Raw genomic sequence first — 14,706 nt, forward strand, 5'->3', positions numbered from 1 at the left:
TCTCCCCATTTAGATTCGGCACAATCTCACTAGTTACTCAAACTACCAATCTAATCCTCAGCATTCTTCTGTATCACAACATTTCGAAAGCTCCTGTTTTTGTCTGGCCTGCTTATTGTCCACATTTCACTTCCGTACAAAGGTAACTCCAGAAAAATACCTTCAGGAAAAGACTGTCTGACACTTAAATTTATATCAGACGGTAATAAATTCCTCTTTCTTAAAAAATTCTGTTCTTGCTATAATCATCTACATTTTATATCCCCTCTACTTCAGCCATCCTCATTTATTTCACTACCAAAATAGCAAAAATTCATTGAGTACTGTTAGTGGCTAATTTTCTAATCTGATTGCCTCAGCAACACCTCATTTAATTGCACTACATTCCATTATCCTTGTTTAACTTTTGTTGTTGTTCATCTTATATCCATCTTTCAAGTAACTACCCGTTCCGTTCGAATCCTGTTCGTAGTTTCTCCACTTCTGTCAGACTTACAGTGTCATCGGTAAAGCTTCCCTCTGAACTTTCATTCCCTTTCCTTGTTTCTCCTTGGTTTCCTCCACTTCTTGGGCACTGTACAGAATGAATAACTTAGAGGATAGGCTACAACCCAGGCCCACACGCTTCTCAACCACCGCTTCCCTTTCGTACCCTTCAACTCTTCTTACTACAGTCTGGTTTTTCTACAAAGTCGTAGGTACTTTCGCTCCCTGAATTTTATGTCTGCCACCTTCAAATTTTCAGTGTGTCTAGGCCAGTCAGCAGCGTCAGAAGCATCCTTTAAATCTACAAATGCTGCAAACGTAGGTTGGCCTTTCTTCAGTCGCTCTTCAAACTATGTACGTCGTATGCTGAGTGTGGTGCCATAGACTTGAAATTTTAGCGAACTCACATGATGTTGTATCTTTCGTGATTGTTTACAAATAACAGTGAAAATGGTACTTTGTGGTGGTTTGCAGTCGGTGCACCTAAGGCGAAAAAATAGACGTGATAGTTCATTGCCTTTTCATATCTCTGGGACAATGCACAGCGTAAACACTTGAAAATTTTGAAGGAGTGTGCCTGTATCCCTAGTTCAATCTTTCGCATCGTCAGTTTCTGTGGTATCGACTCTTTTATTAGTATCAGCTCCTGACGCGTCAGATTTGCACCTAGAACGTTAAAACACGAACATGTTCTAGCTTTTATTTATGTTCATTTTGGCACTTTCTGTTTCGCTGATAAATGTCAGACCGACTAACAATGTGTTTTTTTTAAGTAGCTTACTTGTCAGATTGCGTCAGAAGAGGAGCTTTGGGGTTGTGTTAAATGTTCACGATGCTCTCCTCGCGTTAATTCTCTTTAAACCTCCAAGATTTTGACAATACTCTGTATCGTGGATACTGACGTAATCAAGCGGCCGTCAAAAAGAACGGAATGACACGGCTGTAAATGATACAGTAGTGCCCACTGCGACCATTACATTGGTGTCAATCATTTTTTCCATCAAAATTTATCATACAATACACACTACAATCTATAAGTACACAGACGAGAACCATCCACGCGCCGAAATAAATCTTGTAACTTTTGTGTTCAGACAAAATGGTTCTCAGGCGCATTAAATGTAGTTAATTCTCTCCGGAAAACTCAAACTCTAGTAATCTACTTCGAAGATCAGACCAGGACGGTCCTTCGGTTCTGTTGATCAGTGTCATGTAACATTCGATTAATCTTAGACAGACAGACTTACAATGGTATTTCGCACGCTTAAGAAAATCAGATATTCCGTCCTGTGAAGGATAGTCATGGCATCAGAGTCCGGGGCGTTGTAGCAGCAGTTTCGTCGGACAGTCTATTCGAGCAATTTCCCTAGCACTGTACCGAACATAAGCGACTCAAAAAGAAACGTAGGGAATTATGTTGTTGCCGATTAAGCACAAGATCTTTGAACACACATTCTTGTCAGAGAGGCTGTGGAAATAAGAATGTGTGACACACACTTCGAAACAGAGATGACGTAAAAATCACTCAAGAAGTGCGACAGGGTGTTTCTTCTTATTCACATTTTCAACATGCATATGGAGAAAGTCAGTAAAAATTAGAAATCGGGTAATTATCCATAAATTAAATAAGATGTACTCGCTAAGCTAAGTGCGTTACGAATGACAGATGATACAGAATTAATTCAAGAAAGTGAATGTGACAAACAGTTAGCAGCACATAGGCTAAATCAAATATGTAGCGAATACAGTCTAAAAAATTCTTTACATAAAATGAAAGATATGACCTTGCAATGCGCATACGTAATAAGGCTGGAAACTCTAGTTAAGAGCAAAGCAATTGATGAAATGCCTCCTATTACAAACTGATACCGAGACACGGGTTACAATTATGCTAATGATATAGATGGAAAAGCTGCACAGATTTCAAGCAATATGCGTAATAATAAAAACAATCTACGAGACCCGATAACGTATAAATATTCAATTGTATACTACTATGGCGGTACCATTACTGCTATATGGAAGAGAGAGATCGAACAAATAAAAAAGAAACATAACACCAAAATATAACTAGCAGAGATGGAATTATTATTAGGATAAAGGATGGCCAAGAAGAGATTTAATAAAGAGTTAAGTTGTTCGGAATGAGTTATACGTACATAAGGAAATAACTGAATACAGAGAGAGAGATGGAAATTAAATGTGGATAGAATGAAATATGAACTACCCAAAAAAATCCTAAACTGCAACCCGGAATTAAGGAAGGAAGATTGGAGTTTAACATCACGTCGACAACGCTATCATTAGAGACGAAGCACAAACTCGGATTAAGAAAGGATGGGGAAGAAAATCAGTCATGCCCTTTTCAGAGAAACAATTTTGGTATCTGCTTGTAGCATCGTACGGAAATCACAGAAAACCTGTATGTGGATGATCGGAAAGGAATTTGAACTGTCGTCCTATCGAATGCGGCGTCAGTTTGTTAACCACGGCGCCATTTCGTTCGGTCCGAAGGAAGAATAGGGGGGTGAAGACAGAGTAGGAAGATGGCTTATCCCCATTAGTAATAAGGCGACGACGACGACAAGAGACATGAAAGCCTAGAGTGTTTGAGAGAGTATTTGTTTATGGGTGCAGAAGGACATATGCAGTGTAATTACGTCGTTGTCCATTTCAAAGGATGCGATCTATCTGAGAGCATGTGAGTGCATATGATTTTTTTTCCGAGTTTTCATTCACTACTCGAAACCGAGCGAGGTGGCGCAGTTGTTAGCACACTGGACTCTCTTTCGGGAGCGCGACGGTTCAATCCCGCGTCCGGCCATCCTGATTTGTTTTCCGTGATTTCCCTAAATCGCTTCAGGCAAATGCCGGGATGGGCATGGCCGACTTCCTTCCCCATCCTTCCCTAATCCAATGAGACCGATGACCTCGCTGTTTGGTCTCTTCCCCAAACAACCAAACCCCACTACTCGAATTAGTACATTGGGCTATTTTAAATACGGCTCATTATAGAGACTCGATTTCAACCAATACCAGGCGAACCGGTAGTGGAACAGAGTTGTTTCCTATTATAAATGAATGGGAGTTGCTTACCAGTTCCGGTATTTACTTCTGTCGTAACTTGGGGATTAGAGCTATTTTAAATTTATTTCTGGAAACACGTAATTTATGGTGTAAGACACAAAATTAAAACTTTGTGTATATTTCTTTTGTGCATATATATGTTACTGTAGGGAGTGCTGTAAAGGCTGTGACTGTGTAGGAATGTGTATTATACTGTACATCACGATGGAGACCAAAAACGCTGTGAGATGTTTCACCGTTAGCACCATTGTAATTTTTGGTCACAGTAGGAATATGTAATTTACACCTGCGTGTTTGCGATACTTTTTTGACACAGAGTTACTTTAGTGGCGAAAACAATGATGAATACAGTCGAAATCCCGGATTTTTATAGAAAATTGGAATGAATGAAGAAAGGAAGGAAGATTGGGTAAACGTCCCGTCGACTTAAAGACCATTAGAGACAGCACAAGCTCGGATTGTGTCTTACAGAGAATTAACGTGAGAAGTGCATTTAATAGAACAAATCTGTTGTGAATGACTTAGTGTTTACACCATATTGAGAATAACTAGAGTAGAAATTGTGCTTCTTGATGCTTTCATTCTCTGCATAAGAAATAATACACAAAATTTCGAGAATGCAGCCGCATAAATTTTGTCTTCTTCTTGGACTCTCTATCTTCAGCCTGTAATACTGAAAGAAATTAGGTTTATGCGGCGGCATCCCAGGTATTTTTTGGATGAACAGTAGAATTTATTCGTAGAAGAATATTCGTTATGATGACAGTGCATGACAAGCTGGTGTGGCGGTTTCGGCTTACCATACTTGGCAGATGACAGCGCCGCTTGAAGTAGTGTGTAGGCTGGCATGCAGGCTTGTGCGTGTTGCGGGTAGTCGAATGTCACGGCGCTGACTGGTGCTGTGTCGTGTTGCAGGCGCGGCTATGGGTGCAGGTGATCCACGAACTGCGGCACGGCGTCAAGCTGAAGAAGGTGAACTATAGCCGCGGGCCAATAGAGTACGAGCTCACGCCCTACGAGATGCTCATGGAGGACATCCGCTCGCGCCGCTACAAGCTCAACAAGGTGATGGTGGACGGCGACATCCCGCACAGGGTGAAAAAGGACGCGCACGCCATCATCCTCGAGTTCATCCGCTCCAGGCCGCCGCTCAGGAAGGTATGCACTTAACTGTTCTATCTCGGACTTCTGTTGTCGCTGCACGCCCAACTGATAACACTGTTACTGTGGTACAATGTAAGTGGTTGTCGATGAAACCCATCTCTCTTGAATCCATTTTTGTCACTACTGCATAAAGTTGGTCCCATCCTCATCAACTTTTGGGACACTGAGAAGATTCTGTACAGATGCAAGGTTTCACTGAACGGTGAACTGCAGCTGTTTTCTAGTCTATTGTAAATAATTTCTTATGGGTAAATGTGTCATGGGATGACTGATGGGCGCTTACAAGGTGTCGTTGTATTCGCAGTCGTCGTCTTCAGCCCGTAGACGGTTTCACGCAGCGCTTTATGCTAATCTATCTTATGAAAGCCTCTTCATTTCTGTACAACTACTGCCCCCCCCCCCCCTTCCCCAACATTTAGCTCGGTCAGCTTTTTGTATTCGAACCTCGGCCCCACTCTTCAATTTTTAGCCCCCACATTTTCTTCCATTAGAAAGTTCGCGATTCTTTAACGCCTCAAGATGTGTCCTATCAAAACTTAAATTTGTAGTAGATATTAAAATATTTCTCTCTTTCAGACACGTTATTCTTGCTATTTCCAGTCAGCATTTCATATCCCTTTACTTCGTCTGTTATCAGTTTCTTTATTGCTCAAATAGCAAAACTAATACATTAGATATTCGTCACTCGTTTTCAACATAGTCGTCAAGACACTCTAAATAACGATCCTAACGTTCCATCAATCGTTTAGTTCCTCAACAATGATAAAAATCCGCTCCTTGGTCACAGAATCAGTCGAAAACAGCTGTGTGAATGTCCCCCCTCCCCCACAGATGTTCTTTGAGCTGGCGGAAAACAAGAAAATTGGATGGTGCATACTGTGGAGTTTCTGATGAACATCACTCACGTCTGTGCAGCCTTGTACAAAGTGTGGCACCGTTTCGCTACGGCTGGGTTCGGCATTGCATTTCGTTCATATCATCGAATTCCATGGTGAATATATCTGCAATATAGACGTTTTATCCTCAAGAATGGTATTACCCCGCATACTTCAACTTTGGAGTAAGTTTCCGCTTAGTGCGCCGTTTCACTCGCGCACTATGAGGCACCAGTTAACCGAAGTCCACAATTCGCCTTCTTTGTTATCGTCCTTACATGATCGTTCCATTTCAGATCGCTTTACAGTGTTACCCCTAGATATTTAATCGACGTGTGTCAAGCTGCACACTACCAATGTGTCCGCAGCTCGTGGTCTAGTGACTAGCTAGCGTTGCTGCCTCTGGATCACGGGGTCCCCGGTTGTACGGGCGCTGATGACAATGATGTTGAGCGCCCCACAAACAACATAATCATCATCACACTACCAATGCTGTATTCGAATATTAAGGGACTCTTGGAAGGAGAATCGGCATTGGCCGTCTTTTTTTGTTTTATTATCCGTAAAATCGATTTTCGGTCACTTAGTGACCATTCTCAGTGCTGTAATATACAATTGCAATTGGCAGGCACTGGTAACAACAAGCTTAGAGCGATCACTAAGTGACCGAAAATCGATTTTGCGGATAATAAAACAAAAAAAGACGGCCAATGCTGATTCTCCTTCCAATTGTATCCACTATTTGGTCGTGGTGCACAGAACACTTCATGGAGTCGCCAATCAATTAAGGGACTCTTTTTTTCCCACTTACCTGTATTTGCATACTTTTTTTTACGTTTAGAGCAGGGTGCTTTTCATCACACGAACTACAAATTTGGTCAAGTCCTCTTTTATTCTCCTACAGTTACTCAACTTCGACACCTTCCCATAAACCACAGCGTCGGTGATTTGTTTTAAGCTTAAATCTTTATTAAATACTTGGTAATGTCAACCGCAAGAGAAGAGGGCAGAAATTTCAGGTCCCCCCCCACCCCCCCCACCCCCCCCCCACCCCCGCTCATGGCGACCCTGTCCTTGTTGTACTGTGTTCTCCTCTAGCAGAATTAGTGAGACGTGACAGGATTACTGCTGACTCTATAGTCACAAAAGCCACCCTCTTCTGCCCACAATCACTTAAGCTCTGCTGGATGTGTACTGCCTTCCCCAGAAGACCAGATCAAACAGCTTTCACATACAACTTTCATGAAAACGCATTTCGTTCTCAAAGATCATGAACAGTTACACAATAACACTGCACACAAATAAAGGTTATACAAAGATTTAATTGCAGGATTATCAGATGCGTTTAAGAAATGTGTAACAAGATATTCCTTGTTAGAAAAAAGTTCTGGTTCCATTAGACTGCTAATTAATTTTATTTCTCCGTTGACTGACAAGTCTTTCGTTTAGTTTTTTGGAATTAAGTGAAAAGCAAATGATTGTGGTTAGTACACTATTTGCTGCCACGTCTTACACCCATTTAGTGATTCATGTCTAGTTGTTGCCTTCTACCAGACGGACTGATCTCCTGCCTCTTTCTCCCTGTACTAAGAGGGCTGCGTATCACAAATTTTGTTCTGTTGTATCATTATTGTCAAGTATACATTTAAGCTAGGTTGCTTTCTTCTATGCGTCATTCGTACTCTAACGTAACACATTTCATTTTTTGCGTAAGATGTAGCTTGTTTTTCGTGGAAATGCAACCCAAGCATGTCCCCACATGGCATGAATGGAACGTATATTGGTTGAGCAATACTAGAATATTTATACTGAAATTTCGTGCGAGATATCCTGATCAAGGATTGTGGTCATTATCCAGAAACCTGACACATATTTTCTCGTAAGTTGATTTTTAGGATTTTTTTATTGGCAGGAAATGGTTACAGATTTTTTTCTCAGTTAGCATCTTTCACATCAGCGTGGACAAAAATCAGTGCCGTATTTTTACGTGCTGCAGCGCTCAATAAATTAAATTCTGTTCGCGAATATGCTGAACCAAATACTGTACAACAGTTACATGTTCGTGAGCCATTTAAAAAAATATAATAGTGCCAAGCTTCAATGTGCTGTCAATAATCTTACAATTAAAGCTGTTTATTTACAGAGTGTTATCAACTTCTAGTTGTATTTTTGTGTACTGAAATCTTCATCTTAACCTTTCAAAGTGCAGCTGTTTAAGTTACGAAAATGGTTAACGAAGTACACATACGTTGATAAATTATAGCGTCGTATTTTAAATTGGTAATTTCATTCTAAAATTATTATTAACATTTCCATGGGGCCTTTATGGCATTCCTTACAAATCTGTATAGTCTTAAAATAAGCTGAAATTTTATATGAGAGCTATTGAACCAATGAGTGCTTTTTATTTACGAGCAACTAGTAGTAAAACGTAAAATATTGTAAGAACTGATTTAGCGCAAAATACAAATGATACAGAAATCATTTAATTGTAGCTCAGCGTGATAAATCACCTGTTGTTAGTGAACATGTACTAATACTGGTAGATAAATAACAATACATATATCGCTTTTTAGTGAAGTCTTTTTATCGTTTCTAGAACCTCTAGCTACCTTTTCTTCTCTTCAACTTCTTCAAAGTTTCCAGCTATTTGAAACTATATCGACTTATAGCAACAACCTCAGCATTACAAAACCTGAGTTGTAACACACTATACAGCCTAGAGCTAGAATGTCTCAGTGAACACAACGACGGTAATTTTAAGTTGGAAGAACCAAAGTTTACCACACCAAATTATCCACATTCAACAAAATAGTTTATTCAGTTGTCAGTTCCAAGATCTGGAGTCATTTTGATGTAAATGCATGTAGTATGTGAGATCAGTAATACGATATCTAGTGTGTATTCAGTATTGTTACACTATTAATATAAGTGGGAACACTGAAGAAATAAAAAAACGCCGTTCGATGTCAGGTTCTGCGACCACGAAATAATAAAATTTGCACGGCCAGCGTTTGCGACTAAGTAGTATTCATAAAGCTGCATTTAGTAATGTGAGCTATAGTTTTCAGAACAGGACGATCCTACACTGAACGAGACTTAGGGGAACGTGTCGTTCAGAGTACAAGTGTCAAACGCCTAGGAGTAAAATACTTCACACAGAGTTTTGGTAGTCTGGATGAGATACGGGAGAGTGTGGGTGAGGCAGCATGTAAGATGACACACGCGAGACAGTAAACTATTAACTGTCGTGGAGTAACAAGAGACTTGTGCACTGCCTTACTCGGGCGTCGTGGGGCAATAAATTTCACAGAGACGTCCGTGAGGTGCCCCGGCATGATGGGGATATCTGCCGTGGTGTAATTACAGATCGCCGCACGTCGTCGGCGACTTCTGCGTGCAGCACCGGAGCTCTGAGACAGGACCCACAGGCACTAAGATGAGACGCAGCGATAGCGGCAGCCGTCCGGCGCCTCGGTGCAGTGGAAAGTGCAATCGACGAGCGCTACTTGCTCAGGAAGTACTTCCATGAAGTTCAGGTCCGGCGCTTGGCGCCGTGGGCAGGCAGCTCTAGCAACTCGTCACTGGCGCAGCTCACTCCCGCTTGCGGCCGATCCTACGGGATTAGCCTCATTGTCGCTCAAAGTGGCTTCGTGTAGTAGACTCGCATTGTCAATAGGCAGACTTAATTTCTGCGTCTACATCAATACTCTGCAAACAATTGTGAAATGCGTGGCAGAGGGTATTTCGCATTGTAGCAGTTATTAGGGCAACTTCCCGTTCCATTCAAAAAATATTGTTTAAACGCCTCTGTGCGCGCTGTGATAAGTCTAATTTTGGCTTCGCGTTTCCTATAGGAGCGATATCAGGTGACGCTGAGAGAGTTAGATTAAGAAACGTGTCACAACAGAAGTAGACGAGTTAGCTATTTGAGCCGTAAAATAACCGATGATGGCTGAAGTAGAGAGGATGTAAAATGTAGACTGGCAGTAAGAGAAAATTATTTCTGAAGAAGAAAAATTTGTTGACACCGAATATAAATTTAAGTGTTCGGAAGTCTTCTGTGAAAGTATTCGTATGGAGTGGACCCTCTATCGAAGTGGAATTTGGGCGATAAACAGTGTAGACAAGAATAGAATAGATGCTTTTGAAATCTGGTCCTACAGAAGAATGCTGAAGATCAGATGGGTAATCTAACTAACGAGGAGGTACTGAATATAATTGGGGAGAAACGAAATTTGTGGCAACGTTCAGGAGAAGGACCGCTTGACAGGACACGTTGAGACATCAAGGGATCACCAATTTGGTATTAGTGGGAAATGGGTGGGGGGGGGGGGGGGGTCAGAATGGTAGAGGAACCAAGAGATGAATACCGTAAGAAGATTCAGAAGGATGCAGTTTGCATTAATCATTTGGAAATAAAAAGGCTTCCACAGGGTAGAGTAGCATGGAGAGCTGCTTCAAACTAGCCTTCGGACTGAAGACCACGACCACAACAACAACAACAACAAAAACGACGACGACAACAACAATAACACGTAGAGGGTTGTGATGATTAAAATTCTTCTGGTGTTGTACCGCGTCATTGTATAAAAATCTTTAATTATAAACTTGAGTCCAACGTTTCAGCCGTATTACAATGGCCTTCCTGGGGGTAAGACAGCCTTGCCCTGAGGAAGGCCAATGTAATAAGGTGGAAACGTTGGTATAATACTTTATACATAGTACAACACCCAGAAGAACTTTAATCATCATGACACCAGCTACGGAAGTCTATATAGTTATGTCACGTAGTGGTTTGTTGCACGAGAAGCGTTTCAAGCAAATTTACACTTTCTTTTTCCACACTCACTTCCTCCATGTCTCGGCAGATAGGTACGCTTTCTCAGCATAGTCTCCATTAAGCTGCATAAACTTGCGCTACTGATGTGGTAACTTCCGTAGGCCCTCCTCGAACGACTGCGTTGGAATCTGTCGCACCTACCTCAGGCCGTCTGCAAAATCGTCAGCACAGTGATTTCTTCATAGTGCTGAATAGGTGGTAATCGGGCTAAATCAGGAGCTAGGGTGCGTGTGGCAGTACCTGGAAACTCATGTCAGCGATGGCAGCCGTAGTTGTCAGACTCCTATGGGGATAAGTGTAGCCGTTATCAAGAGCTCTCTTTTCGCCGATTTTCGTCGGTGGTTCTTTTGAACTGCACAGAGCAACTTACGAAGAGTATCCACATACACCGTGCTGTTAATTAGTGGTGTCTGGTTCCAGCCAATCATTGCGGATTCCATCCGTGTCCCATAAGTCTGTGAGCAGGTGTTTTCGCACTGAAGATGCTGTAGGGTACTTCTTCGGCGAGGAGGGGGGCCCTCCCCTGTATTCTTTCGCTGCTCTGATTGGGCTTTGTTCTCCGGCTCATGACGACTCTCCTCCCACAGAAACCACGTCGTCCAGCACTATCCATGGTGATCACACTCCACGTTGTTCGTTCACGTAATGGCAGCAGTTGGCGGAAAAGGGCTGTATTGTGCAAGAATTACACTCTGGTGATTGTCTTGCTACATGAGGATAGATCAAAGTACAAAATATTTGCAACTACACTGATCAGCCATAACATTATGACCACCTACCTAATAGCGGGAATGTCCACCTTTGGCACAGATAACAGCGGCGAAGCGTCGTGACAAGGAAACAGTGAGGCCTTGGCAGATCGCTGGAGGGAGTTGGCACCACAAGTGCACACACAAATCGCCTAATTCCCGTAAATTCTGTGTGTGTGTGTACGTGTGTGTGTGTGTGTGGGGGGGGGGGGGGTGCATTGAGCTCTGACACCACGTTTAATCACATCCTAAATGTGATAGATAAGGTTCAGATCTGGCGATTTGGGCGGCCAGCACATCTTCGAACCACTCCCATCACATTCCAGGCCTTGTGACACGGCGCATTATCTTATTGAAAAATGCCACTGCCGTCGGGAAATATGATCCTCATGAAAGGGTGTACGTCGTCTGCAACCAGTGTACGATATCCCTTGGCCGTCATGGTGCCTTGCACGAGCTCCACACATGGATACCTACACGAATGTCCCCCAGAGCATAATGGAGCCGACGCCAGCTTGCCTCTATACAGGTTTCAAGAAGCTGTTCCCCTCGGAGGAGACGGATTCGCACCCTCCCAGCGGTATGAGGAGGGTATCGTGGTTCACCAGACCATGCAACGCTCTGACACTGCGCCAACGTCCAGTGCCGATGGTCACGTCCTCATTTCAGTCGTAGTTAACATTGGCACTTGCATGGATCGTCGGCTGCGGAGGCTCATCGTTAGGAGTGCTGTGTGTTAAGACACTCTTGTACTCTGCCCAGCATTAAACCTGTCCTGTTTTATCAGTCTGCCCAGGCTACGACGTACGACATCTGTAATGATGGGTGGCCGTCCAATCCCACGACGTATAGACGTGGTTTCATCTCATTTTGAAGACATTCATCACAGCACTCCACGAACACCCGACAAGTCGTGCAGTTTCCGAAATACTAGTGCTGAGCCTCTCAGCCACAACAATATGCCCTCGGGCGAAGACAGACCGCTCCCGTTCCCCATTCTAAACACTGACAGGACACTCATTGATACTACATGGACCGTGCATTTGTCTGACTAGCAGTTATTCGTCACCAGGTGACGCTGCTATCGCCTGGACGGGCTTACATCGATAGTAGGTCGGCCGTCACAATGTTCTGGCTGATCAGTGTATAGTGATATGTTAGATAGCGCACCATCAATGGTGTGTATAAATAATTAGTAGATCATTATGGAACACCCCTTGTATATTCCTATATATGTCACTTAATGCTGGTTTTTGTGACTTTGTAGACTTTCCGGGAGTGTTTGCGCCTATCTTAAAGAATCTTACGGAGCTCGGTTTTCAGCATCTCCTTGACACTCTCCCATGGGTCAAACAAGCTTGTGACCACTCGTGTTCCCGTTACGGGGCCAGCTTGTGACCATTCGTGTTTCCGTTCTCTGTATACTTCATATTTGAAAACAACCACAGTTATTCTCGACTAGTTTGACGAACGTTCTGGATTCGAGCGGCTGGTTTGGCCGCCCAGATCGCCCGACGTGAATCCCATCGAAGATTTATGGGACATAATCGAGAGGTCATTTCGTGCAAAAAATTCGGCACCGTAAACACTTTCGCAATTATGAACGGCAGCGTGGTTCAGAATTGCGGCAGGGGAGTTCCAACGACTTGTTGAGTCCAGATGCTGCATTATGATAGTCCAACACGATATTATTAGGTATCATATTTCTTTTGTCACATCGTTGTAAATGGGCCAGAAAACGTACACAGATCTCTTTCATCATAAAATTCCAGAAATAATGAAGCCCAAATTTAAAAAAAGTTATAAGGCACTATTGAGATACAAGACACTGGTTATCATTCTGTTAATGTTGTACGGCAACAGCTCATTTCCTCGCAGCCCCTTTGGTTCGTTGTTTCGACTGACCGCTATGCCACTCTGTCTTGCGGGTAAGCGTATCCGCTGTGGTGTAGGCGTTTTTACTGACATAACTACAGAAACGTTTCGTTTACCCGTTTAACGCATTTAGTTTCCTGCTTGCCGCAGCTTTTCCGACAGAGTTTCTTGATTTGCCTTGTGATACGTACATGGTATTTTTTTATTTCATAATGACGTAAAATGTCATTCATTTCAACCGTTCTCAAATAATTGTTACGCGTAACTTAACGTGTTGACGCAACTGGAGTAGCAGCTATCCTGAGTGAACTTCATATGCTAAACGGTCTTTGAAAGACACAAAGTGCACTTTTTTACAAGTGAGTGCTCTATTTCGATTTTCATATTTATGTCTAAGAAACTGCGCTATTACACATTGGTTACATACTCAACACAGTCGTCCCTGTTTTGTGTATGTAGCCCTTAATTGTCCTCGTAGTAAACTGGAATCTTCCTCCAGTTCACTTAGAAACCAGAGCACCTTTTTTAGCTAAAAAGTGTGTTTTCCGTTGTAGTTCAATATATCGCATATGGACTCCTATTCATATTGCGTATAAGTAAAACCAAAGTTTGTGAGAAAACTGAAAATATGAAACAAACCAACTCCACACTGATGTGAGTGACTTCTTTGATGTTAAGTCCTTGTCGTCATTTTTCCGATTTGTCTTGGTCCCTCTGTCACCATGCCGTTCTCAGAGTCCTCCACGTGTGGGGAGTAGCGACAAGACTTTGGTTGCAGACAGTAACCAAGGTAGCTTTTCATTCTTCAAAAATTCTAATAAACGGGTCAAATGGATCCAGCTAAACTGGTATGGCGTCTTCTGTTTGATTACTCCAATTACGACGATTGCTGTTACATGGTTTTCGTGTTCCGCTTGATAAAACTTCTCTCTTGATTCCATTATCATAACCACATGTTTGCCACGATTAGCGATTCTCTGATTTCTTATTAGCACGTCCGCTCGATACACGCTTTTACTAGGCGCTCGTGTGTATCGTAACACAAACTTCAATTCGGTAAAAACATGTACTTCTTCAGTGCGTAAGTCTCATTATAAAGTGATCGTAGACGCGAGAATGAAATACTACTGTAGTTATATGTGGGTAACGGATAAAGGAGTTTTTGTGATAGTTACATTAGTAACTAATTTCTGCATCTGTATAGTGTTAGCACGTGTAATGGAAAATAAAGACTGCTTGTCTGAGCACTGAATCGCCACTTCCTTAAAAGCAACGCTGGAGGAGGACTGCTAGAAGCCTGTGGGACAACTAGTAGGTAGTAGTGTGTGGGGACTCGCCTGCTCGCTCTTGACTGCGCAGTCCGACTATAGCGCCTGACCTATCCTGCTCGTTTGACAATCGTTACCGTACCGATCAATTATAGCCACCCACTGTCACTTTCTCGACTCGCCGCTGGCGCGGACGCTAACCCCCTGTGGTGAAACCGCGATACAATACCCCACATCGTCGTGTTCGTGACTTTCTCTCGCGATGGCGTCCAACGATATTCTGTAACGGCGATGTCGCTTACATGTACGGTCCACCTGTATTCCGAACGAGGAAAAGCTCGTAGGGACGCTCAGTTCCT

At 42.7% G+C, this 14,706-nt stretch overlaps 1 protein-coding gene across 3 annotated transcripts in view; it reads left to right on the forward strand.

Moving 5' to 3' along the window:
• Positions 1-14,706, forward strand: part of LOC126259303 (protein spire) — an 853,493-nt gene that overhangs the window by 538,799 nt on the left and 299,988 nt on the right. For all 3 annotated transcript variants that reach the window (XM_049955972.1, XM_049955974.1, XM_049955973.1), the window contains one exon: positions 4,489-4,731. In XM_049955972.1, the coding sequence (XP_049811929.1) occupies positions 4,489-4,731 (243 nt within the window). The remainder of the gene's footprint in view (positions 1-4,488; positions 4,732-14,706) is intronic.

This window comes from Schistocerca nitens, chromosome 5 (genome assembly GCF_023898315.1).
Source record: "Schistocerca nitens isolate TAMUIC-IGC-003100 chromosome 5, iqSchNite1.1, whole genome shotgun sequence".
In the NCBI taxonomy this organism is placed as follows: domain Eukaryota; kingdom Metazoa; phylum Arthropoda; class Insecta; order Orthoptera; family Acrididae; genus Schistocerca; species Schistocerca nitens.